We start from the raw sequence: 26,756 nt of genomic DNA on the forward strand, positions 1-26,756 counted from the left end.
GTCATCTAGGTGGGCGTGTGGGTTTAGAGAGGCCCTGTGCCCGAGGCGGGCCCACCTTGGGTCCCTGGGACCAGCGACTGCTGGGAATAACGTGGTCGGAGCGTGACCTTTGAAGATGCGGAATGTCCCAGACCACGGCTCTGGCAAATTCTTCTCCTTTCAATTACCGCGAGACACGGAGACGGCCGCCAAGAGGATCTCCTTCTGAATTAAAGTCAGTGAGAAGAGGGAGCAGTCAGTGCTTGGCGCTTTGACTCGGCCCGTGTGGTTTTTTGATTTAAAGCATCTCCTTGAAGGCTCTCTAAGTTTGATCAAGAGGCTTTTGCCGGAGGAGGAACCGGCAGAGCCTGTCCATTCCCGTTTTCTTACTCCGGCTGAAGAAGAGACCCGACAGAGGCTCCCTCGGAACGGCAGCCCCGGCAGCAGCCTCACCCCGCACTTCCAGCCCCGGCTCCCTCTGCAGGCAACAGCATCGGCGGGTGATGTACCGGATGTCCTCCCATTCCGAGTGGATGCTGCCCGGTTGTGGGAGGGGCCACAGGTTGTGGGGGGGGGTGTCACAGGTTGTGGGAGGGGCCACAGGTTGTGGGAGGGGCCACAGGTTGTCGGGTGCTGCAGCATCTGGCTTTAATTGCCTGTTGAAAGTTTTCCAAATGGGAGGCAGGCGTCACAGGACGCAGGCAGCTGGTCACCACGAAGCCTGTGGCCACATTTTCTGACCTGGAGGAGAAAGGTACGATGGTGTTTCGTCTCAGCACAGCAGAGCGGTCAGGGGGCCATCCCCGCTCCTGGACTAACCTCACAGCATCAAGACCAGCCCCCACTAGGCGGGCCTCCTTTAAGGAGATGCTGGGAAGACAGCCTTTCATGGAGTGCGGTCCCAACCAATTACCACAAGCTGGGTGGCTTAAGTGACAGAAAGTTATCCTCTCTCAATTCTGGAGGCCAAAAGTTCAAATTCAAGGCGTTGGTAGGCCATGCTCTCTCTGAAGTCTCTAAGGGAGACTTTTATCTCCTGCAGCTTCTGGTCGCTGCAGGCTTCCCTTGGTTTACGAGAGTGTCACTCCGGTCTCCTCCTCCATCTTCTCGTGGCCGTCTTCTATTTGCCTGGGGTCAGGTTCTCCTTCCTCCTAAAAGGATACTCGTCACTAGACTTAGGGCCCACCCTGATCCAGGACCATCCCATCCTGAGGACCTTCCTTTGATCACAGCTGCGAAGACCCTATTTCCAAACAAGGCCACATCCGGAGCCTCTGGGCAGACATCACACTTGGGGGATGCTGTTCGGATCACTCTGCAGACAGTGCCCTGAACACGCCGTCCCATCTACCTGACCCTGCTTTCTTATCGACTCAGATGTTTAAAGACGAGACGAGCCTCTTTGGAGGGAGCCCGCCCTGGAGCACGGCTCCAAGCCCTGCCTGCGTGGTGGCCCGGGAAGCTGAGGAATCTTAGTGACCTCACAAGTGGCCACAGGACAAAGCCTAGACCCCCCGCTGGGAGCTGTGTCCTCAGCCCAGGGAGCAGCAGGGGGGTGACTGCACTCTGAGAAGCCCCCTGCGGGGTGGGGCGGTCTCAGGCCGCCGCGGAAGCCAAAGCCGGCCCTACCATCCAGCCCCTGACTTGGGGGCACCTTTGGGCCTCCCACCCTCCACCCTCCGTCACCGTTCCCGGCTCCGTGTCGGCACCTAGCAATGTTAAATAACAATAATAATAATAACACATTTGCGTGTGACGTTTTAATAGCCGATCTGTCATTCCCCCACTTTATTTCTGAGGTGGTAAGAACTGTGCCCTTCCTGCACAAAAGCATCAGGGTGCATTTATATGAAAAAATGAAACTAATTAAAATGTTGGAAAACTATAAACCACGCCGCCATAAAACAGCAGCAGCCCTATTTTTTCCAGTCGAAGAAGATTTTCTTCCTTCGTCCTGCGGCCTGCCCTGTGGAGCAGAGGCAGTGCAGTCAGGGGGCACTGGAGGTGGGGGCCTGGAGGCAAGGTTGCGACCCGTAGGCGAGGCCTCTGGCCCCCTGACTCTCGTGGCATCTGAGGGAAGCAAGGCCGGGGCAGCAGGCAGAGGGGCGGACTCGAACGGGGAGGGCTGGAGGCCAGGCTGCCTGCCCCGCAGGTCATCAGAACTCGACCCGCTCCTCCAAAGGCAAACACCAGGGCTTCAACAGGCAGGGGTTCTGTGGCTCCACGGCGCCCTGCTAGCGCCGTGTGGCTTCTGCGGAAGGTCTGTAGGCCGTCACTGTCTGGGACTCGGCACATCCTCATCACAGACGGGGTGCCCCCGAGGAGGAGGTTCCTGGGGTTATTCTCCAGCAGGGAAGCTGCCCTCTCGGGGATGCATGCCCAACGGGCCGGGCCAGAAGGGTCTTCTTCGTAAACCAAGTGCGCACGATCGCTGAGCGAATGGATGAGAGAGAGCCCCTGACTGCGGAACCCCAGGCAGGTGGGGGTGGGGGTGGTGGCAGGGGCTGGGAGGAGAGGCCCGCCACTCACACTAAGAGGCCGGAGTTTCCCTCAAGTGACACCACAGGGCAAGAGCTGTGTGACAGGCACAGAGGAAACAGAAAAAAACCCCAGCAAGACCTGGTTTAAATGTTCAGACTTTGTGTTTTCTCAGACAAGAGTCCATTTCGTTGAGAAACCAGCCCCCAGGGATTTGTGTTTAAGGGAAAACTCGTATTTCACATATTGTCACCACTGTCCCCTGCTGGTCATTGGTAAGCCACCGTTTGCCCGGTGATGGGCTAGGTTTTTTAACTTACAATTTCCCCGATTCATACACAACGTCTGCACCTTAAATATGCTGGTATCCCCATTTTACAGACCAAGAGAGTGAGGCCACAGGAAGGTTCAGCAGCCTGCCGACGCTGTGAGCCCCAGGCTGCCTGTCTTTAAGGCTGTGTTCTTTCCTGCGCTCCGCTGGGCACGGCGCCACGGGCCCACACGCATCCACCAGCCCGACGAACCTGCGTCAGAGTTGGGGCCTACAGATGGCGTTTGGTGGAAATGTGGGGTACGAGTGGGTGGAAATCCACAGGTGAGAGATGAGGCTTGGTGAGGTCAGTGGAAGGGGGGACACCAAGGGCCTTACGCCACTTTGTCTTCAGGGCAAGTGTGGGAGTAACTGCATTTTCTTTTTTTAAAGCAGAGGTGTGGCGAGATGAGATTTGTTTGCTGTGGTGGGGGAAGGCTGGGAGGGGCGGGCAGCCTGGAGGCAGGCGGGTGGGCCGGGAAGCCGTCTCTGTTCCCGAGGGGTGGGGGTGGGGGGGAGGTTGCACGGGGCCTGGATTATGCCTGAGGCGGTGGCACTGGAGGGAGAAGGGCGGGCTGGAGAAATCGCTGAAGGTGGGCCTGATGGCAGGGACGGGATGGTGAGCAGAGGGGACAGGCCCGGGCGCTGACGTGGCCGGCCGGGGGACCAGCCTCTGAGCCCAGTGTGCAGGGAGGAAGGAGCAGGAGCAGGCCAAGGATGTGGAGTTCAGCTCCGGGCAGGTCATGTCCGAGGCTCCGGGGGGCGCTCTGGGCGCAGGCCGCAGGGAGAAGGGCTGGGGGGCTCAGAGCATGGGCTCCGAAGGGAGCAAGGCCTGGATCCACACACACTTTTACCGCTTGTGAGCCGCTGCGCGGAGCCCCTTCCCCAGGCCCCGGAACTCAGATTCCTCACGTGGAAAACAGGGACAAATGTTGACCTACCGCATGGGGTGGTTGTAAGAACTGCGATAAAACACGCAAAGCGCTTGGCCTGGGCCTCTACAAATGATAAGGAAACAAAACAAAACAACAACAGTAAACACCACTCTCGCCACAGCCACCAGCACGCAGAAGGTGGGCTGCAGCCCAGGCCTGCCCGGGGCAGGAGCTCCGGGCTTGAGACCATCAGATACAGGAGACGATGCTCCGTGTCACGGAAGCACAGCACTCGCTTTGCATGATGCCTTGCTCGGGGACCCCTCGAATTAGTGAGGAGCCGCGTGCATTTCAGATCTGCACCTCGTGCGTCTGTAGGCTGCTGACTGTGATCGCGGAGAGGCCGCCCGAAGCGCGGGAGGCGGCCACAGAGCTTCTCCACGATGAGAACACACGACTGCGGACAAGTGGAGTATGGTTTTCAACAGTGCACGGCTAATTTCTTTTTTTTTAGCAAAGCAAGTGCATTTCCATGACTACACCTTCCTCTACCCACAGTTCACTTTGATAGCTCCACACAGATTTCCTGAGCTCGTTGCAGCCAGGGGTGAGATGCTAGCAATTCAGAACCAAAGAAGACAGGGTTGTTCGGTGAAGGCTACTTCTCAAAGGCCATGGTCATAAATAAGCTGTCATGCCTACGGAGGACGCACCAGACTCCAGACACTGGTGTAGACATTGCAATTGTTAATTCACTTAATCCGTGCCACACCCCGACCCCGCCGGATGAAATAGATGGTATTATTATCCCATTCTATAGAAGAGGAAAGCAGGCTCTTGAGACGGAGAGTGATTTGCTAAAGGTCACTCAGCTAGAAAGCAGAAGGGGCAGGATTTGAACTCGGGCAGTCTGCATTTGGCGTGTGGGTTTCCAATCCCATCCCTGTGTTAGCAAAGAGGGGTGTTAAGTGCTTATGTGTGTGCTGTGCAGCAGGCATCCTGACCAGGACCGACTAGTGTAATTGGCTAACCAACTGATTATTTTACCCTCCACGTAAGGAAAAAAAGCAAAAAAAAAACCTCCCCTTTTAGCCCTGACTACCTCTTACATGGCAGCCCTGTCTCCTCTCCCCGGTTGCCTCTAGGCATGCCAACCGTAGACTTCAGATTCGAAATCTTAAAACAAAACCTCTGAAGACAAGGGGGCGTCACTGATTTACCAGTGACCAGCTGCTTCAGGTCTGGCCACAAAGTTGGCAAGGGTCACAGGAGAATTTCTTCAGCCCCTAGAGCCCCTGGATGGGGCAGGGTCAGCTGGAGAGGAACTTCTGAACAGAGGCGGGACACAGGGTGCGTGTCTACCGGAGCTGTCCAGCTCAGCAGGTGGGGCAGAGACTCAGAGCTCCTTCCCCCACTGTCCTTGCAGATTCTCCTCAGAGGCAGCCACTCCCCTGCTCCGAGCTCAGTTCTCGTCTTTGATAAGAGAAGAGAGAAATTGGCCCCAGCCAGGAAACCCCATGGATCTGTCACAGGCCAGGGGAGGGACTGGGGGTTGGCGCTAAGAGGCGGCCCAGCCGGGATGGCGGAGCAGGACAGAGAAGCCCACCAGAGACGGGTGTTGTGGGGCCAGAGCTTGTTCCGCCGGGGCGGAGGCTGTGCACGCTGGACCGGCTGCCTGACCGCGGCTGCCTCACTGCGGCTGCGCTGGTGTTCAGATCCTTGCCTCCGAGGCAGGCCCGCGTGGCCGTGGGCAGGCTGCTGCTGGTGGGGAGGTGCGCCAGGGCCCACCTGGGCCCTGGCCATGAAGCCCGAGTCCCAGAGACTGGAGGCGGGAGATATAAATATCTGGGCTCGAGAAGATTATGCAAGAAAAACCCAGCGTCTCGAGTTGGAGGCGGCAGTTACTAATTTCTGCTGGGAGGAAGAGTCTTTCTGGGAGAGTAATGCTCATTTACAGCTTTGGACCCGCCAGGTACAGACTGTCCCGTAGCCGTGGGAGCTGCCAGACCAACAGGGGCCCCGTCAGCCTGGTGAGGGACCTGCTGGCACCTCAAAAACGGATCATCCCAAATTTCGAGCACTCGTTCCTCCCTCGATTATTTGCAAGGAATACGATGTGGTGCAGTAGAATTCTAATTCTTTTTTAAAAAGATTTTATTTATTTATTTTTAGAGAGGGAAGGGAGGGAGATAGAGAAAGAGAGAGAGAAACATCAATGTGCAGTTGCTGGGGGTTATGGCCTGCAACCCAGGCATGTACCCTGGCTGGGAATCGAACCTGTGACACTTTGGTTCGAAGCCTGCGCTAGAACTCTAATTCTTAATGCCTTTGTAAATTAATGCCTTTAGAACACGGTATTCCCAATATTCCCTTCTGATCTGGGCCAGTGACACGCAGCCATGACTGCATTCCCATGCACAGGAATTACGGGGACGGTGTAGTTTGCCCAATCTCCTCCCCTCGGCCCAACACTGTCCAGGAATAAAAATCAGATGGTCGGCCCGTTCCCGACCCAGGAGGCGGCGGCGCGGTGGAGCCTCTCTGCCCCTGGTGGGGAGGGGAGGCTGCTGTGTCGGACAGATGGCAGCCAAGTCACTTGAGCGCAGGCGGGGTGAACGGTGGTGGCGTGAGTCTCTCCCCTCCGCCCCCCTCCCCCGGCTCTTTCCTCAGGGTCACGCTCACCCACAGAGCACCAGGTGTCCACACCCCGCCACAGACCCGTGTCTCTGCAGAGCACCAAGTGTCCACACCCCGCCACCGGCCCGTGTCTGTGCATCACAGCATCATGCACAGAACAGACAGCCCGTGCCAGCCGTGCAAGCCTGGGCCCCGCACAGCCTCGCTGCGGTGAGAGAGTGAGGTCGGCGACGGCGCCTGCCTTGGGCAATCCTGGTGGGATGTGGGGGGGTTAACACAGGAAACAGTGCAGAGAGCCCTGGCTGGTCAGAGTGACTGCTCTGTGAACAGCAGCAATGGCGATGATGATGGTGGGGGCGGCGGCAGCAGCCCCGAGGACACGGGTCGTGTCCAGGGGGACCGGCAGCCCTGAGCTGCTTCCTAAGATAGCTTCTGTGTGCACGGGGTTATAGTGCACATGGGTGCCAGGAGGGTCCCCCACTAGCTGGGACCACCCTAGCTGCTGGTGAGATGGATAACTGCTGCCAACACAGCTCAGCTGAGGCCTCCCCTGCAGCCCCGGGTTGCAGGGGGCTGGAGATAATGACCACAGATAAGCCCATCATCCAAGGCTCCAGGTCCCCCACCCCCCACCCCTCCTCCTCAAAGGCGTGGCCTTCGTCACTTTGCCGGTGCTGGGTGGCCCTGGAGCCCTAGGAGCTGCTGCTGTGCGGAGAGTGGAAAGGCTGAGCTCCCAGCCACGGCAGTCAGGCTGTTGGGGGTCACCTCGGGGATCCTTCAGTGACACCAAGCCCACAATTACCCAGGTGGCCCTCCTGGGGGCTGGCTGCCCTCCTGCCCCCGCCTCAGGAGCTCTCCCCCATTCCGATCAGGCCCCTGCCGGTCCGCAGTAAGTGCCGCCCTCTGGCTGGCCACCGCTGTGGCCACTGTGACTGGCACTCCATTTCTCCTAATAAAGGAAATTACTTGGTGTGTCAACTCTCCCTGCATTTACAGATATATTCTCTCCCTTTTGACGGCAGAACAGTTACTTATTTAAATATTTTTTTTTGTAGTGGGGCAAAATATAAATGACATTAAAATTTGCTATTTTCACCATTTTTAAGTGTGCCATGCAGTGGCATTTGTTACAATGACAGTGTCATGCAATCGTCACCACTATCTATGAGCAAAACTTTTTCAGCAACAGATTTCTGTTTGGAAAACAGAAGCTCTGTACTTGTTCATAACTCCTGGTCCCCAGACCTCCACCCCAGCCCTTGGCAACCTCCGATCTCTAACCCACCTTTATACTTCCCATGTCTATGAATTAGGGCATTTATTTTTTTTTCAATGTGCTTTTGCCTTGTTCTTTCACGCAGACCTCATAACAGCCCAGTGGAGGGGGCGCTCTTGTACCTAGCTCACAGGTCAGGAAACTGAGTCTCGGGAAGCTTGAGCGTTCTGACTTGAGGTCGCCCGCCCAGCCAGTGAGGTGCGGACGTGGGCCTCCAGCCCCCTCTCCCGCCCCCAGCCCAGGCAGCCTCCTCAGAGGGGACTGGCCCCTGATAGGGAGGGGGCTGGAGACGAAGCCCGGAGCCAACAGCAGCCTTTTCCTCTTCTCTGTGCCCCGGGACCAGTGCCGAGTGGACGGAGAAGGCGGCTGTTCCAACCCCGTGCAAGGCCCCGGGGCCTCTCCACGGCATCTCCACTCCCCAGCCCAGCGTGACGGAAGGACCAATGGCAAGGGTGAGCTGCCCCCGTGAGCTTGGGCACTGCTCCGAGACCACCCCGAAACACTCGTGGGCCGTGGCGATGGCCTTGACCGCCCTTCAGGGCTGGAACGAGCCGCAGCAGTGCTGACAGCCGCTGCTCAGGCCCATGCCACACACACGTCCCGGACCTGACGTGGACCTAAACCAGAAACGCTGCGAGAGAGAGAGAGAGAGAGAGAGAGAGAGAGAGAGAGAGAGAGAGAGAGAGGGAGAGAGAGCGAGAGAGGCAGCACCCTTGAGGCCTCCCAGTCCCCAAGATCCTGAGTTGGAGCACAGTTGGCGCCACCCACATGTTAAGGGGAAAAGGTCAGCCATTCGGGGAGAAAATGAATGGAACTGGGCCCCTCGGAGGTGTGGGCTGGACCCTGCCTCCCACACACACGGTGCTCCCGACCTCCGAGGCTGGTTTGGACCGTAACAGACAAAACTGCTTCCGGGGGCGCCCCCAGGCACCTGTCGAGGAGATGCCGCTGGCCCTGGGGGCAGATGTTAGCAGAAAGGTAACTAGCCAGCTGCCCGTTCAACACATTTCACGGAGACGGTTCGGGCCCCACCTGCACAGAGCCAGGCCAACCAGCGAGGAGCCCCAGCCCCGCGGGGGCGCGAGGATGCGCGTGGCGAGCCTGTCACACCTCGGAGGGGCGGCCGTCGGAGTCACCCCAGAGGGCTAATGCTGGGAAAGAGCTCAGATCAGCGCCTGGAACACAGTAATTACTACACGGGTGCCTTAAATGAAATAAACCCGTGCAGAAGGCTGCTGAGAATTATAGGCAAATGAAAGAAAAATCCTCAGGAAAGACCAATATCGGGAATAAAAGGTTCTGAATCCGGATGCTTTGGCGCGATGGGAGCGAGTGCAGGACCCACGGCGAAGGCCTGGGCCCCCCCCCCCACCCGCCCTGCCAGCGTGGGTGCTTCGTGGGGTGCCCTCAGCGCTCCTGCACAGGCCGGTCTTCATCCTCCTCCTCGTCGTCACGGGCACCCGCTGAGAGGACTCCTGTTCTGAATTCCGAAGGCTGACCCACCGTGTAGGGAGAGATGATATCGAAGGCATTCATCCCATCCACCCCACCCAAATAAATGAATACGTTTATTCCGATGTATCGATGCACTCATTCTACCCTCCCCCATTTACTGAGACCCTCTATGTGGTGGGCATCACCAGGAGCTTACTCCCACGGAGTGCACTGCCCAGGGATGACCCAGGGGCAGACGGAGGTTTTATGGGAACAAGAGACATAATAGCATTTTCCCCCACTACCGAGGTAGTAACATGCGGGCTGTCAGTTGCGGAATGAACAGGGACTTCTCTGGGCAGATGAGAGAGAGTGGCAAGTGCAAAGGACCTGGGGCACGAGCACTGCTCTCATATTTGGGGGATTGTGGCTGAAGCGGGCGGTAGGGGTAAGGCTCTCGGACGCTCCTACGGTTCAGGGACCCCGGTGCGTGGGTGGGCTTCCCTCAGACAGACACGTGGCCCGCGGAGACGCAGGAGTGCGGCGGCAGTGAGCTGCGCTCTGGTGCGGGCGCCCAGGGAAGCAGCAGAGAGCAGAGTCCCTAGACGCAGTGAGTGGTGAGTGCTGAACAAGTGGGTAAGAGAGGGTGCTCACAAAGGCCACTGAAGCTATTTTTAGCCAGCCGCTGTGCCTGGTGAGGTCTGGGAGACAGAGAAGGCACTCACTGGAGGCTTTTTTTTTTTTTTTTCCTAACACAGTCAGGAAGTGTATTCACTCCTGTAACAGGCAGCCCCGAGGCGGGCCAGGGTGCAACGTTAGGGTTCTGCTTCCATTCCTGGAGCTCCCTTGTTCTTTCTCTCTCTCCCGTGTTGGCTTCATCCTCGGGCTCGCAGCAGGATGGGGAGAGCAGCTCAAGGCACGTCCAGAGATGACAGTGTCCGAAGGAAGAAAGATGACTTTTTCCCTGTGAATCTTCAGAAGCAAGACGACCTTTCCTCAAAGCTCCCCAGACAGGATTACTTTCAGGTTCTATTGGCCCGAACTGGGTCACGTGACCCTTCCTGAACCAATGACGGATAAGAACAATGGGATCGCCACGCCCAGTTGAGAGTCGTGGTAATCCCCCTGGAGGTTAGGGATGGCTTCCCTGCAAACTCTGGACGCGATGGCGCCTGGACGGAGCTGAGGCTCTGGGAGGGAGGGGGAAGGTGGACGTGGGGTCGACCGCCAGCGACACCCACTGCAGACCTCAAAGCTCGCTTTGTCAGCCCCGCATGGTTCTCTACGTTCTCGATGCCGCAGGCAGGGTCCCGGACTCAGGGACCCGGATGGCAGGCTGCGGGCTCAGCCATCCCACTCCCTATTGTTAACCCCCAGGCCGCCCGCTCTAGGGCCACTTCCGACCTGACGAGGGAATTCGTAAGGTAGCAGGTCAAAGATCTGGACTGTGCTCAGTGCAGCCTGCCCTTGGGTGGGTTTCCTTCAGCCTGGGAAAAAGCTGCCCTGGTCTCAGAGGGGCTTCCTCGGGCAACCTCAGGGCAGGCGCTGTGCCGGAATTGTGAAGATGATCGCAGCGGGCTCAGAGCTGTGGCCCAGGCCTAACCAGTGTGCAGGGGGTGGGGGTGGGGTGGAGGTGTGTGTGTGTGTGTGGGGGGGGAGGCAAATCCACCCCGGACCAGGGAGGGGAGCCTTCAGTGTGGGGGGCAGGCCCTGGCCCACACTGTACGCCAGCCAGCGGGAACAGGGCTCACTTGGGATGTTGCCATAGGCCTGGCCATCCATAAAGCTGGGCTTGTACATTTGTCCTTTCTGCCTCAGGTCACTCCCAGTCATTTGAATGTATGTTTTTAAATAAAGAACCCAAATCTGAAAGAATGAGTGACTGGGATCCTCTTAACTTTCCCCCTCCTGCCCCCTGCCTGAGCCTTCTTCGCCAAGGGGAGTGTGGTGGGGGAGGTGTGGCAAGAGAGTGAGTCCCTCCACTACTGGCTGGCAGCCCCGCTGGGCAGCTCTTGTTGCCCTCCAGGGACAAAACAAGGCAGGGGTTGGGGAGCAGGGGAGAGAGGACAGCCAGCTTAACCCTCAGAAGCAGGTGGGGTGGGGTGTGCGGGAAGGGCCTGTGTGAGGACAGCAGTGTTTTCCTTAAGGTACTGTGGCAGCCAAGTTTAAGTCAAGTTTAAGCCTGCGATCAGGGCTTGCACCTAGCTCCTTCCTCAGCTCCAAGGACCCCTTTCATGGTGTTAGAGCGCCCAACAGTATTGGCCCAGCTCCTTCAGGAAGCAGGAGAGGGGGTGCTGGGAAGGCAGGCCTCCTACCCCAATCTGGAGGAAGGGGTGCTGAGGGAAGCTCTGGATGCACTCCATACTCTGCAGCGTTCTCGGGGCTCCTGATTTGCCAGAGGAGGGAGAGATTCCTCACCAAAGGGACAGACGCGCAAGCCGAGACTGGCCGAGGCCGCAGCTGGATCGGTGCGGAGTTCTCCCACGTCTTCACTGTAGGGCAGCGAATGGAGCGCGGAAGCAGATTGATGATCTGCCGCTGCAGCCGCTGAGCTCTGCGGAGACTTCTCGACGGCTCCTCTTGGTGGCGCTGTGCTTTGGGGGGACTCATGCCAGTCTGTGTCATGAAGACGAGTGAGACAGCGCCAGGGGCCAGGGGCAGGGCCCGTCTGGGTTTGGAGGAAATTCTCCTCCTGCAGACTAAACCAAATCCGTAAGTGCCGGTGGTGAACACAGGGCACTGAAGGGCATTGAGCTCATCCTTTTCGTGTTTATTTCCCTGAGTTATTTTTAGCATTACAGATAGTTCCCAGTTAACGAATGGGTTGGGTTCTGAAAGTTCATTTGTAATTGGGTTGTTTAGATTTTGGAACACACTTTCCCTATAAAAAACAATGTTATAAATGATGATGAGATTTGCAGGCGAGTCCTCCAAAGCCTATTAAACCCATAATGTAGCTAAAATACTGTCCTTTTGCAGGGAAAAAATTGTTTAATTGCAACATGAGTAATTAAATGAAACAAGGAAAACCACTAAAACTGAATAAGAAGTAGATTTATGTTCATCTTGAATGATGCTGTTTGCAGAAAACTTAATTTAACTTAAGAACAGACCTTTCCAAGGGCTTTGTGGGAACTGCATGGGATTCAGTCTCTTCAGGACAAAGAGCCACCAGGCAGCCCGTCTTGGGTCCCTGGGCATCTGTTTCACACACCCGGGGCCCTTTCCTGATTTCAGGCTCATCAGAAAGTCTTCTGGGCAGAGTTCATCTTCCCATGTGGATTCTCACCAGGAGAAATTCCCTGGTCAACATCCATGAGGTGGTCTCCTTGGCATGGAAGTTTTATTCTCAATCAGGAGGTTGACACCTGTCCTTGTGAATGTCCTGGGGACAGCAGTGTCCCAGTCCCATCCGCTCTGCAGCAGAGACAGGGTCAGGTGTGGCAGCCTTCAGGGCTGGGGGCTGATACCGGGCCAGGGGTGGGCTGTCAAGGGAAATGCACCCTTCGAGGTTCCGTCGGGGCCTGCTGCTCTGCCATCTCCCTGGCAACACAACCCCCGCTGGCTGCCTTCCTTCAGACCTCACCAGGCAGCTCCTGGTGTGGATGGGATGTGTCTGGGCCCAGGTGTGTGTGGGTCAGGTGTGCCCGAGATTCCCTACACTGTGCCCTGCAGAGGAGAGTAATAGACTTTGTCTCTCCTTTCTGCCTGAGCCGTGGAAGCTGGAGGGTAAATAACTGTTTGAGCAAGTGTGCTGGAAGCCCTGGGGGCATGCTGCCAAAATGATCACAAACAACGCTTCCCATCCTTCTATGCCTGCCCCTTTGCAAAGTGGAGTGGCAGCACCTCCTTCCTGTCAGGAGGCAGGGTCTCTTTGGCCACTCTTTGAACCTGGCTTGCCCATGTGACTACTTCAGCCAATGGAGTTCTAGCAAAAGTGCCTCAAGCAGAGGCCCGGAAAGCTCTGAGCCTTGCCCCCTTGCTGACCTTGGAAGCCCATGACTACTGTGCAAATAAGCCCATGCTAGCTGGACAGAAGATGACAGGCCACACGAAGGAGAACTGAGACACCTTGGCTGACAGTCTTCTAAGCACAGGTATGAGTGAGGCCATCCTAGATCAACCACTAGTCACTGGCCACATGCAAACTGGCGGCTGACCGCAGACCAATGAGAAAGCCCAGCAGAGATCAGCCGAGCCAGCCCAGGCCACAGCTGACAGCCAACCCACAGGACTGGGATGTTTGAAGCCAGGAATTTTGGGGATGCTTGTTACACAGCAAAGTGAACATATATACACATCTGGCCTCAGTCAACGACCTCTTCGGATACCTTTCCTTTGGAATCAAGGTGATGGCTCACCCCTGACAAATATAGGAAAATACATAACCACTCCTCTTTTTGCCCCCTGAACCAGAAATCTAAGTTTGAATCACTCAGATCTACATTCCCTAGCCTGTAGGCTTTGAAATGGGTGCTTTGGAAGTCATGGCACTTTTCAATTTTGTACACACTTTGGGACTGACAGATGGGTTTTAAGTCAATGAAGATACAACCCAAGCTGTGGCTGCATCGTAATGTGCAGGCAAAAGCCATTAGCCCAGGACATAACATGCACAAGTTGTCTCCCGCGCATTACCAGTGCCTGATAATTTATCACAAGGGAAATCACAGATTCTTGTGCATGGAGCAAGAAACAATCTTCTGGAGAAAGTCACGCACGGTCTGGAAATTCACCACAAATGGGGCTTGAGTGATTCTCCCAGCTGACCCTACTCAGCAGCCTTTGGTTTTCCACGTGACTATGAGAGGAAAGGGGGTCTAATCCTCACTCTGTCTGAAAGCTCCTTTATCTACTCCTGGGCCCCCAGAGCCACGTGGAGGAGGGGGCCTCACACCTCACCCCCATGCCCCCCCCCCCGCCCTGCCCCCGCGGCCAGAAATCCCAGGCCATCTCCACCAGGAAGAACACTTCTCCAGGGAACTTAGTGTGCACGGCGGGGACAGCATCTCTAGGGTCATCTCTATGACAACAAATATCCACCCCGAAAGCCCAAAATCGCTCAGAAATTTCAGAACTCGGGGCGCTTGGTGCTCGAGGACGGAGCCTGCAGACCTCACGGCCTCCCTCGGTTTCCTCGGGCCTCCCGAGCAGGCGGCGCTCCTCTGCCCGGCCCGGATTAGTTTTCCAGGGCTCGGCGTCCAGGAACGATGGGGATGTTTCGGCATGAGCGCTCCTGACCACGAGGAAGAACAGCCCCCGATCCGTTTCACAGACATCCGCCAGGACGCGGCGAAGTCCATTCTTTCAAGAACAGAACTGCCGCCCGTGTTCTGTTTCATCTGTCAAGCAGGTTTGCTGAGAATAATTTAAATTTCATGCAGCTGCCGCTGTGGGGCAGCGCGGCTTCCTCCCCACCCCACAGACAGGGCTGGCGTGGAGCTGCGGCTCTGCCTCTCAGCGACGGCCGACCTCCCCCTGAGGCCTCGACCGCTTGGAGCAAGGGCCAGGGGCTGGTGCTGGCCCAGCTCTCAGCCTCGCCTCGGGCCGCATCAGTCGGGGGCGGGGGGGACAGTCCAGGGAGCCTCCCTGTTGCCCGCCAGCACCACCTGCCAGGGGCCCTCCTTTCTCCCCAAATGTACGGATACTCGATCTGACCACATCTCTGCTTTAACTTTTTTTTTAATTTAATTTTTATTTTTGCTGATTTAACTTTCTAAATCTAACTTTTATTCAGTGCTTAACAAGCAGCTGTGCTGTTCTAAGCTCTTTCACACATTAATGGAACCGGTCCTCACGACACCGCCACGAGGAAGACACCACTGTCATGTCCTGTTTCCCAGACAAACTGAGACTCAGAGACACTCCATTCAGCTCCTAAGCGGCAATGGCAGAACTCGAACCCAGTTCCGTCTGACTCGAGAGCTCGCAGCTCTTGCCAGTGGTGCCTGCCGGGGGGGGGGGGCACATAACCTTTGGCCTGAATTTTCCCACCTACAACACGAGAGGTAACTACAGCCCGTCCTCACATATCATCTTGGATAGATTCTTGGAAACCGTGACTTTAAGCAAGTAGATGCGTAACAAAAGCAATGTTACCACAGGCTAATTGTATAAACAAGTTCCTAAGGCATTTTCTGGTCGTAAAAACATCACCAAAATTCTAAATATAGACCCCAAACACTTCTCATACTGAAACACTGGAATAAATGGGAGCTACGTGTACATGTAAGAAAGATGAATAAAAACAAGTGAGAGAATTCTTCTCCAACCCACTCAGTCCCGTTTGGGGGCCCAGGGTAGCTGGAGCCGCTGCCGGCAGCTCAGGGCACAAGGCGGGACCCGCCTTGGACAGGAGTCGCCCCGGCGCAGGGCCACCCCCCTCCCCCACACTCAGTCAGACAATTTGCACATGCCAGTTCACTCCTGTGCACGTCTCTGGGGTGTGGGAGGAAACCGGGGTCCCCGGAGAAAACCCAGGCAAACATGGGGAGAACAGGCAAACTCCACCCAGACAGCGGGCCCAGCTGGGGGTCGAGTTTTTCCCCATCAACGTCATAACGAGAGGACGCTGAGCAAGTTACTCCAGGACGTGCCGGTGCCCCTTCGCTTGCGGAAAGCTGCTGCGTGCTGTCAGCAGGTGGACAAGAGGAGGGAGAGGTCCCCTGACGGTGCTGCCGTCGTGGTTTCCATGGTGAACGCAGCCGCTCGCCAGGCAGCCGGGGGTGGGAACGCAGCCGTGCCGGCCCGCCCTGTCCGTTGCTCAGGAAGGGCCCCTGGCAAGTCCTCTTGCCCCACTTTCTGACCTCCAAACAGAAGGGCTGAGGGCGTGTTCGCCCCACCCTTCCTGGGCTCCCGGGACTCCTGTCCTGGAGGCTCAGAAGCTGACCCCGGCCCCAAGGAAGCCGTGGGGTGGCCGGAGCCATGAGTGTGCATGAGAGTGGCGTGTGTGCACATGCGTACACGCGTGTGTGGGCACTGCCTCGGCCAGACCCTCCCCTGCCTCAGTGGCCTAGGAGTCTGCACTCGTTCAGTTGGCCTTCATAAAAAACCTACAAGCAATCCTCAGGCCACAGAAAAATGAAGAAACAAAAAAACCCCTCAAAGGTGGCAGTGACAACAAGAACTGTCGTCACCTCACTAACCAGCTGTGGGGGGGGGGGCAGAGCCAGCCTTGCCCTCCCCTGAGATCTGGGCCATCCTCATGGCTTGGCAGAAGCCACCTGGCACTGGGGATGAGCTGGCGACCAGGCCCTCGGGGCCGCAGGGAGGAGGGGGGAAGGGGCAGGCAGTCCGTCCAGTGCAGTGGTGGTCTGGCACGCCTCCAGCCCCCAGACCATGCCCAGCCCCGGGGGGCTGCTAAGGTCTGACAGTGCTGACACTTGTCCCTGGGGAGGGGGGAACTTCTGGTCCGCCTATGGCACCAGACTTTTCACCAAGGAAGCCAGGCCAGCACACTCAAACAGCCTCACCACACCTGGGGGCCGCGGGAACGCCCAGAGAAGAACACACAGCTCTTCCCTGGGCTTCTAATGCAGCTCTCCCTGCACGCCCCCAGCCCCGTCCCCCACCCGCCACCCACCACAGCAGGGTCTCAGCCCTCTGTACAGTGGGCTTTCCTGTCAGGAGAGGGCCTCATGGCTGGACAAAGCTCTCAAGTCCCTTTAACCGGCATCATCTGGCTTACCCGGCGTGCTGGCGCAGTTTCAGTGGGGAGCCTGAGAGAAGCCCCTCTTCCTTCTAAGCCCCTCTGCTGCCATGCCACCTTGGTCCCAACGTCACCTTGAGTCCCGGCCACTCAGAAACACAACTTCCTCCCCCTGCCTGCTTGGGGCCCAGCTCCCGGGTCTTATCGGAAGACTTGCCGCCCTTGGGGAAGCTGGAAACAGTCACCTTTCCTTACCAGGGCGTGGGCCTAGTCCCGCAGGTCTCACCTGGGTGAGAGCAACAAGGGTGTCGGCAGTGACAACACCACCTGCAAAGGACTTGTTACGCGCCAGGCGTGGCTCTGTCCTGAGCGCTCCCCACGTGCTGTACCCCACACAGCCCTCACAACAGCTCTGGCAGGCGGGTGCCACTGCACGGCAGGGAGGCCCAGAGAGGTGAGGCAGCTTGTCCAGGGCCGCTCAGCTAGGAAGCGATGGAGCACAATTCAAATCCAGGCTGTCTGGCTCCAGCGTCTGGGTTGATCCACTCCACTGAGCTGCCTCTGCCAGTAACCTCAGCGGGAGAGACAGTCTCAGGTCGTCTGGTCACACCGCCCAGGCCACAGATTCATTACATCCCAGCCCGTGAACTCCCTGAGGGCAGGAGCTCGCCCTGGGCCGCTGGGCAGACACTCTGCTTGTTGACCAGGGAAACCGCAGATACCTCCGCTCGGCTGCCTGTCGATTGATGTGGTGCTCACACGGGGTGAGACACATCCGCTGGGGGGCGGGCGTGGGGGAGGGATGGGCGTGGGGGGGTGGGGGGCGGCAGCCGGGCCAGAATGGCAGAGAGGCATCACGACGCAAATGCAACAACAGTCTCCGGGACGGAAGCCACGGCTGGCTGCTGCCCTGCCTCTAACCCTGCACGCCCTGTTCTCCTGAGCACCCGAGGACGCCAGGGAGAGGCAGGCCCCTTGGCTTGACGGGACAAGCCCCTGCAGGTATGAAACTGGTCTGGAGCTGGTTACAAAGGCGCAGTGTGCCAAGGAGCTGGCCGCCCTCGCAGGCATGAACTTTCGCCCCCGCTTCCCGCCCCCCTCCCTGCACCCCCGTCAACGACCGGCCGGGCTCAGCCTGGCCCAGCTGTTGTTTTCTGTCCGAGGCCGAGTTCCTTTCCCTCCATGTGCTGTGGTTTGGGGCCCGGCCAGGCAGCGATGGTGGCTATTGAGCTGCCTGGGAGCCAAATAGAAGCTGTGCAGGCAGGCAGCTCCCTGCGGAGGCCCCCACGGCCGGCCGGGTCTCCTCCACTTCCCTACAAAGACCCCCCTCCCTGAGAGGTCAGAAACCACGGAGTGGGCTCCCAGGCCCAGCTTCTCTCTCCCCACCTGCAGCCTCCAGCCGTCAGCCCCAGAATCTGCCCTTCTCCAGATGGCCAGCAGCTGGCCTGGCCCGGTGGCTGCCAGATGTGGCCGGCGGGGCAGGCAGTCCGCCCCGCTGGGCAGAGGTCACCACACTGGAGCAGCCCTGGGGGCTGGCGCCCAGGGGCGGAGTGTGTTTGGCTAGTCTGGGGGCACTGTGCCCAAATAGCCCTCCCCCTCGCCTCCCCCACCCAGCGCGCCTTCCCTCCCCGCCTCAGTGGGGGGGTGTTTTCAGGACGGAAAGTAAGATCAATAAGGCCCTGCAGCACAATGTCAGTGCGCCGGGAGCCGCCTGCAGTAGCTCCATTGTGTCGGCCGCCAGGGCTCTGCGCTGGCAGCACTCACGGCCCTTAATGGGAAGCAGGGCTGAAAGGGAGTTTTGAAAACCACAGAGACAAAGGCGCAGCACACCTGGGGCGCAGCTTTCCAACGCCACAGGCGCCTCGCAGCGGCTGCGGCTGGGGCGCCCCGCCTCTAACTTCTCTGGCAACTTTCGTGAACGCAGGAAAGAAAAGACTGGACGTGCCTGTGCACACAAACGCGTGCGTGTGCACACACACACACACATCCAGGCCCCGAGAAGGCTCCTGGCAGGCGTTCCTGAACCAGTGGCAGAGGCGCAGGGGGCTTGTGGAGCCCCCGCTTGGCCGGCCAGGGAGACAGGCTCGTGACGTGTGGGCTTCCTGCCACCAGCCCTGGGCCCTGGGGCTCAGAGCAGCAGGACGGGACCTGCGCACACGGAAGACAGGCAGGCGCCTTGGTGACATTTTCATTTCCACATCTCGGTCAGCAACACAGCCTGGCGCTTGCTGCCACTCTCGAGGCTGGAGCCGCCTCCAGGAGAGACAGAGCGACCTGCAGCTAACACCCCCCTGCCCCCCCCCCGGGTGCTGGGGCCCAACGCCCGGGTCCTTCACCTCGAACGGCTCTCTCTCACACACTCAGGGTGTCTCCGTACCCTCAGCTGTAGGGTGGGGATGACAAGAGAACGGGTCTCATGGGGTTGTCTGAGGTTTGGAGGGGACCGTGGATGTGAGAATTCCCAGCATCCTAAGAGGAAGCTTTATGACGGCTTATGATTTACTGCTGGTCTGCACCTTCTCACAAACCCAGGTAACTGCTGACTCCAGGAGGACCTGCCTGGTCTAATGCCACCAAGTTAGGGATTCGGTATTGCCAACAAACTGTTGTCCAGCCCGGCCCTGGGGGGCCAGCACTCCGGAGCACGCAGCGTCTGGTGCCCAGGTCGTGGCGAGCACTGCGCAGCTGGCCCGGGCCTCCTCAGGCAGGACCCGCGGTCTTACCTTGGTGGTGACGGCGGAGGCAGAGCTGGCCACGAGGCTGGTGATAGCCTCCCCACTGCCGGTGGTGCAGGGAGCGGGGGCCGTGGCGGGCGTGGGCAGCCGGGAGGGCACCACTGGCAGTGGCAGGAGGCCGGGCCGGGCGCTGAGGCTGCTGGCTGTGCCGCCGCCAGCCCCGGCGGTGGCACTGCAGATGCTGGTGGTCCCATGTGTCCCGTTGGCACTCCACTCGCGGCGGTCCCAGCCCACCCGGTAATCTCTTTCGAAGCGGCTGTGGTGCCGCGACATCTCGGTGGGCCGTGGTGGCTCCTCACGGGTGAGCAGAGGCCGGACCTGCGGGCACAGAGCAGAGGGGAGGGCGGTTTAGACACGCATCGGCGCTGCTAGGATGCGAGGAGGAGGCAGCGGCGCCCCACCTGCTGAGCACCTTCTCCGCGTGCGACAGCGGGCTTTCAAACGTCAGCTCCTCTCCCACGCACAGCCAGCCCGCAAGGCACGGCTCGTTCTTAGCCCCACGTCGCAGATGAGGAATACATGATTTGTCCGGGAGTGCACGGCCTCAGTGTGGTAGGCAGGATTCGAACCCAGGCACGGTGTGAAGTGATGCTTTCGGTTCTACCGCGTCACGCTGCCCTGAGCGACACAGGTGTGCGCACGTTAATCATGGCTGGGGGGTTTATCCCGATGTCCCCGCCGTGGAAGCGAGAGCCTGTGGACTCCTCAGGCGACAGCAGCCGCACCTACAGTCTCCCTCTATGGTGGCCGAGGCCCTTCACGTAAATCTCACTGATCTTTACAGCAGCTTGAGAGCAGGCAGGGGCGGCATCATCCCCCACCTATGGACCAGGGAGCTCATTAAGAACAGGTGATTCTCTTGAGGTCAGAGACCCGGAACGAGGTGAGAATGTGGCCAGGATCCCGGCCTTCCTGTTGTAGCTCAAAGAGGGACTCAAGTGTGGAAAGGTGTTAAGCCTCTGGGAATTAAGAGTCCTCTTTCGTAACCCTGTGACGCAACCACTGCCACCAGAGACCCCGTGCTCCCAGACTGTCTCCCATGTGACTTCCCCGCACATCCGAACGTAAGGCCCTCCGTGTTGTCATGGAGACCCGGACACACCAGGATCCTCCGAGGGCCTCCGGCATCATGAGGATGGCGTTTTGCTCAGCGTCACGGGGACTGGCCAGGCTCCCTGCCCAGCCGGGCCTGATGTCACGCTCGGTCAGGAAAGACGTAAAGACACAGGAGAGGCTCTCTCAGCCAAAGAGGCCACAGCGAGGCAGAGGGCAGAGGGTAAGGCGGTGCCAGGGCACAGACGGGAGGGTTAGGGTGGCATGGGCCCTGCGTGTCACACGCCCGGCCCCGGTCACGCGGCTCGGGCAGGACCTGCTTTTCTTTGACTCTTTTTCACTCCCCAACCACGTCCTGTCTGGGCTGAGCTCCTGGAGGCCAGGAATGGCTCCTGGCTCATTTTCCCATCCCGCCCGTCCAGCTCGGCCCTGGGGGTGGGGCTCTGGGATGGTTGGCTAGGAAAGGAAAGGCCACAAGCACGATCCTACTCTGGTCCGTGCATACCCAGACCGAGCTGTCAGCGTCTAGTTCCACAGAGCCCGGGCCCGGCCCAACCCTGGCAACCTGTTGCCCGTGTCCCACTTGTGTGGGTGGCCAGGCCCTGGCAGCCACTGTCCCTTCCCTTGGTCCTGTGCCCTCTGCCAGGCGCACACAGCGGACCTGAGCTGGGCCTGTCGGCCCACCTGAAGCGGAGCTGACCACCACATCTTACGTTGGACGGTGGGCTCACTGGTTAGTTCATCATCATGCTTCATGGCTTACACAATGCCACTCGATTATGTTTTTATCTAACAATGATAACCACAAATGCATTCCCCCGGAGGCCCCCCTCACTGGCTTTTCTTCACAGAGTGCTCTAGGCTCAGCCCTGGCCCCTCCCCACCTGCTCTCACTACAGCCTTCTCCGGCGTGGCGTGGGCTCTGGCCACGCCCCCAGCACTGTTCTCACCCGAGACCCGAAGGTTCGGCTGATTCAATCCAATGGGACGCTCAGGCCCTTGCCTGTCTTCGCATCTCCCACCTGGGGCGTGGTGGACCACTCCCACCCCTTTCTGGAAACTTCTCAGTGGTTGCTCTGACCCTCCTCGCTCTCTGCTACTCCCCCTTTGTCTCCTCTGCAGGCTCCTTTCTCTGCTCAGCCTCGAGGGTCCGAGTGCCTCCTTCTCTCATGCTCCACGTCTTCCCTGGGTGACCTCACTGAGCTGCCCCCACTTCACCGACGACTCCCTCCCTCTCCTCGGCGCCACACCCACCATCCTGCTGCCTGCGGTGCACCTTGCCCTGGCCGTTCCACAGGTGCCGAGGTACGGTGTGTCCTGAAATTAGCTCATGGCTCTTCTGCCTGGAGACGCATGCTCAGGAGTTCCTTCTCTCAGGGAAAGCCACCCCACTCCCCGTCTCCGTCCCCATATTTGACAGCAGGGTCTTCGGTCCTGCTGCCAGGTGTTTCCCAAGGGTGCCCCCCGCACCACCTGCACGTTCACGACCCCAGTCATTGTCCCCCACGGGGACCACCTCAAACGGTCTTCCTGAGCCCCCTCTGGCTCTTCGTTCCCGTTCCCCACGCAAGGGCCCTCACAGCGTTTTAAAGTCACGAAACTGGTCGTGATATTCACTTTCCTGCTCTGAGCCCCGTCTTTCAGGATAAGGCCCAGGCTCCTCGGGGCGGCCCAGAAGACACGAGGCTCTGGGCTGGCTCCAGGTTCTGGCACCAGGTTCACTTTCGTCACCCCAGAGACAATGCCCTGCCATTCCACGTGCCTTCCAGCTTCTGGAGACGCCTCTGTCAGCTCTGGGTGCAAGCCCACCCTGCTCCCAGGCAGGAATGGCTCCCACCCTGCCCCTGGCTCCGTCCTGCCTGGCTGTTATAACTCAGCCCAGGCACAGGCTGCACGGCCCCGCCCCCTCCTGGGCGGCAGGAGACCTCCTCTCTCCCCGGAGCACCTGGCGCCCACCTCCACCTCACCAACTAGGGCTCTTGTACATTTGCTTCCTTGAGAAAAGGGAATCATGAACTTCTATCCGGCAAGGGTGCAGATGAGGTGGGCAGGTCCTTCTTTGTGCCCACAGGTGGCAGAGGGTGCTTGGGGTCAGGTCAAAGGGGCCTCCTTAGCCCCAATACAACCTCTGATGCCCACGAGACAGGGCGGCTCACTGCCTGGGGACCACCCGCTGGACCACACGGTGGCCCCCTCTTACTCACAGTCCCAGCAGCCTGCCCCTCCTGCCCCCGCACCCCATCAGTCATCCATTCAAGTCCCCGTTTAAAATGCTAAAAAGAAGATGGCGACTCGGGCAGCTGGAGGCCACGCAATCTGGTTTCAGGCTCACGAAGCGTATTCCAAGCAAAGGCCACCCGCCTGCGTGCCAGGTTTGGGTCGGACCTTGCCGCTCAGTTTGATCCCCCCTTTCAGACGGAACGAAAGGAACGTGTTGCACAGCCCGCCCTTGGTGAGAGGGCGGGGTGCCAGTCCCAGCGGTGTCAGCGGAAGTTTCCCTGCTGGGCTCGGAGCTGCTGTGTCAAAAAGGCCCCGTGTGCCCACACGCGTGCCCACACGCGTGCCCGGGCTGGTTGTGGGGGAGGCGGCGGGCAGCGCTCGGCGTGGCCGGCCGTGTCTCAGACGAGACGGGCCAAGCAGCCACAGACAACATGTGTCAAAGTGCCCCCTTGTCAGAGCGGGCACCTTTCCCCGGCAGGCTGCCCGTGCACCGGCAGAGCCTGGCCCTGGGGCCTTCCCCCGGGAGGAAGGGGCTCTGGGCAGCAGCCTTTCTTCCCTCTGAGTGCGTGTGGTTCCTTTACGCAGCACAGAAATTTACCTAAGGGCCTATTCAAGGTCGCCTGGGAAGTCCTTTCTGTAATCTGGACATGGAGATGCAAAATGTAAAAATACCTTGCAGCCTCACTGCAGATGCAGCCTCATGGCATCCTCTGGCAAGCACCGCCGGAGGGAGGGAGGGAGGGACGGAGCATCATCCCCGCTCTTTACCACGGGGCTCCCTCCAGTTGGCTTGTCCCTCTGGCCCCCCGAGCGCTCACGCACCTGCCGGCCTGGCTTCAGCCTCCCCCTTCCCCATCGGACCTGCCTTAGGAGCCGAGTGAAGACACGTGAAAGTTTCAGGGATGCCCTATGAATAGCTTGGATTAAATAAACATAGTTGGTCATATTTTCTTTTGTTCCCCCCAACTCTTCTATGAATCCAGCGGACAAACATTTATTAATATTTGTTTAGTTGCCACTCACTGTGCTGGACACAGGGGCCACTGCAGTCACATTTGTCCTTTTTTGGGATGGAGGGACGGTGACCAAGAATCGGCGCCCTGCGGTCAGCGCTGTGAGGAGGGCAAACGGGATGGGCGGCGTGAGGCGGGTGGGAACGGGCGGGTCAGGGAAGCCTCTCTGAGCAGGGGACGTTTGAACTGAGACCTGGCACGTGAGAATACGTCAGACTTTTCATTTCTCTCTCTCTTTTTTTTTGTTGCATCTTACAGATTTTCATTTTTAATAAAGTAAATATCAACCTTTAATATCCCACATGAAAAAAATGCTTTTTGGGGATCCTTTCATTTTTTTTTCCCAGAGTAAAATTTTCATGAGGTCGAAAAGTGAGAAAACCACTGTTGTTGATGCCGAGCCATGATCGGCCCGTTTCTTGCTCTGATCTCATAAGGCGCCAACGTGATGAAAGTATAAATCACTCCCATGTGCGCTCCCGGCTGGGCTGAGGTTATTGTCCATTACAGCCCAGGAAGCTGATGAGTGGTGACCTATTGGATTTGGACAAGTTCAGACCCCCCACTGGCCTGCAACCCAGGCACGTGCCCTGACTGGGAAACGAACCGGCAACCCTTTGGTTCGCAGGCTGGCACTCAATCCACTGAGCCACACCAGCCAGGGCCCTCAAATTTTTTCTTTTTCTCATTTTTCTCTTTACTTAGTTTGCTATTTTTATTTTGTTTTTTAATTTTTTCTCAAACATTTTTTTTGTTGTTTTTATTTTGAAGTCACCACGTCTAACGACGTTGCAGCCCTCTCTGCCAAGGAGGAGTGCTGCAGTGGCGATTATATACTGCTGAAGACCATCGGCAGGGGGTCCTTTGCAGAATGTGCCAGGCAGGGGGGCCTGGCACATTCTGATCAGCACAGAGGTGGCCGTGAAATCACGAGCCAGTGGGGCTTCTCTGAAGTTTTGCAAGACGCTCATTGTCTTAAGAGCTTAAATCACCCCAACATCACCATATTATTTGTGGTGACTGTCGCCCAGGACCAACACTTTCTCTTCAGGGAAGATGTGAGCTGGTGGCACTGCGTAGACTATCACTAGAACCTCCCCGAGCCAGGTCCCCGCAAACGGTATCCGTGGCACCGTCCTGCCACCGGAGGAGAATCGTGCCCCGGGACCTGAAGCCAGAGAACAGACTTCTAGACAGTGAGCTCAATGTCAGACTTTGGCTTCCCTCAGGACAGAATTTTCAGACCACAAACTGCACACCTCCTGTGCTACCGTCTCCTCTACGGCCCCAGAGATCTTGCATCTCCAACCCGGTGACGGCCCGAAGGTTGATGTGTGGAGCCTGGGGGTCATTCTCTCCGGGGTGGCGATGGGGAAGCCGCCATTCACAGGGGAGAACTCTGAGGCCCTGACCCAGCGTACACTGAATGGGCCGTTCCATGGACCATACCCGTGATGACTCTAGAATGTCAAAAAGTGTTCAGAAAATTAACGACTGTTGACTCCAGCCAAAGAACAAGGGAACGTTGTATCCTGGAGGATACAAGGAAAGATCCATGGGTCAATACTGGCCCGGTGGGTGGTGGGTGGGGGGACTGAAGCCATACAGCGAGCTTCCCTGGGGTGACATTGGCCCCCAGGTGACAGAAATAAGGAAGAAGCATGGGTTTAAGCTTCATGAGATACAGGAGTCAGCAGCAGAAAGAAAATACAACAATAGTATGGACACCTATCTGATACAAGACGCCACAAAAAAGACGAAAGGCCTCGCTGTCAGGGTAAGGCCCTGCCCCTCCCCTCACCCCAGCAGCTGTCCTTCCACAACCCAAGGGTTCAGGCCTCAGGGCAGAAAACCACAAGTCCGCCGGTCCCTGACCCAGCTTGAAAGCAAGCATGACCGTTCCCGCAGCCAGCATGGAAACAAGGATAGCCATTCCCCAGTCAGAATAGAAGCAAGGGTGACCGTTCCCCCACCCAAGCCAAAGTCAAGGACCACCACTCTCCCCTACCTGGCCTGGAGTCCAGGACGGCCACCCCCAGACCAGCCCTCCAGCGTGGCCCCGGGGCTCCCCCACCACCCACAGCAGCAGCAGCAGCAGCAGCAGCAGCAGCAGCAGCACCAGCAGCCGTGGTGCAGCCCCAGAGGGAACCACCAATGAAAACTGCCTCCAATGCCTGACGATAGGTCCCTAGGATTTCCTTCTGGCCACAGCCAGGGCCTGCAGGGCTTGGCCAGGAGGGTCTTCAGGTTTCTCTCAAAGTTCTTATGCTGTAGTCCGTCCACAAAGAAGCAGCATCTCAAAAGGACAAGAGTCAGACCAACATAATTTTAAAAATTACGGACGGCCAGGGCAGGGCCACGGTTGAAGATGATGGGGAGATCAAGCGGCACTCCCCGCATTTCAAATGCTGAACCTGCGGTGCCGGCCACGCGGTTCAGGGGGTGTGCCGGAGGCTGGCGCAGACAGCTGCGTTGCCAGAAGTGCACGCTGTGTGTGCAGGTGGGAGGACATGGTCCATGGACGACGGAGGCGTGCAGACTGCCGCAGTGTTCTCTGCACGGGTATCTGGCGTCTCTGTGGCCTCCAGAAGCATCTTATCCAGAATATCTGCTGATTTGGGAGGACGGTCTGGAGCCCCTGGGGGTCCTCCCCTGAGCCTCCACCTGCCTGAAACTTCAGAGACTGGACCGTTTTTCCTGGGGCCCTTCTCCCCTCCCCTTTGCTCCCGTGTTTGTGGGGGTTCTTATCAAAGCATTTGATTCTCCCCAAACCCTGGGTGGCAGGTATTTACACTGCATGCACATATGTGAAGAAAGAGCTCTGGGGTCTAGACAATCTGGTATTCGTGGGTGGAGGCAGCTGTGCCGAGGCCCAGGGGAGAGATGCTTTGGTGCAGGTCCGGGGTTAAATCTGGAAGGTCTCCCAGAGGTGGGCGTTTTATGTGCGAAACTTGGCTCTGGCCTCCGGGGTCCTGCGTGGCTACGCTGTTTCTCCACCACACTTGCTGTCCTATGCACCATCCTGGGGATGCCGAGATGACCGGGAGGAGGAAAGGGGGGCTGGGCCCTCCCCAGAGGAGGGCAGAACCCCATTTTGC

General features: G+C 58.2%; 1 protein-coding gene across 5 annotated transcripts in view; it reads right to left on the reverse strand.

The window, feature by feature from the left end:
* The window catches only part of KLHL29 (kelch like family member 29), a 281,972-nt gene that overhangs the window by 102,823 nt on the left and 152,393 nt on the right, over nucleotides 1-26,756 (reverse strand). For all 5 annotated transcript variants that reach the window (XM_045844674.1, XM_045844670.1, XM_045844672.1 and 2 more), the window contains one exon: nucleotides 19,361-19,690. In XM_045844674.1, coding sequence (XP_045700630.1) covers nucleotides 19,361-19,645 — 285 coding nt within the window. In that variant the 5' untranslated portion in view covers nucleotides 19,646-19,690. The remainder of the gene's footprint in view (nucleotides 1-19,360; nucleotides 19,691-26,756) is intronic.

This window comes from Phyllostomus hastatus, unplaced genomic scaffold, assembly GCF_019186645.2.
Source record: "Phyllostomus hastatus isolate PE091 unplaced genomic scaffold, TTU_PhHast_1.1 phas_contig_402, whole genome shotgun sequence".
NCBI lineage: Eukaryota > Metazoa > Chordata > Mammalia > Chiroptera > Phyllostomidae > Phyllostomus > Phyllostomus hastatus.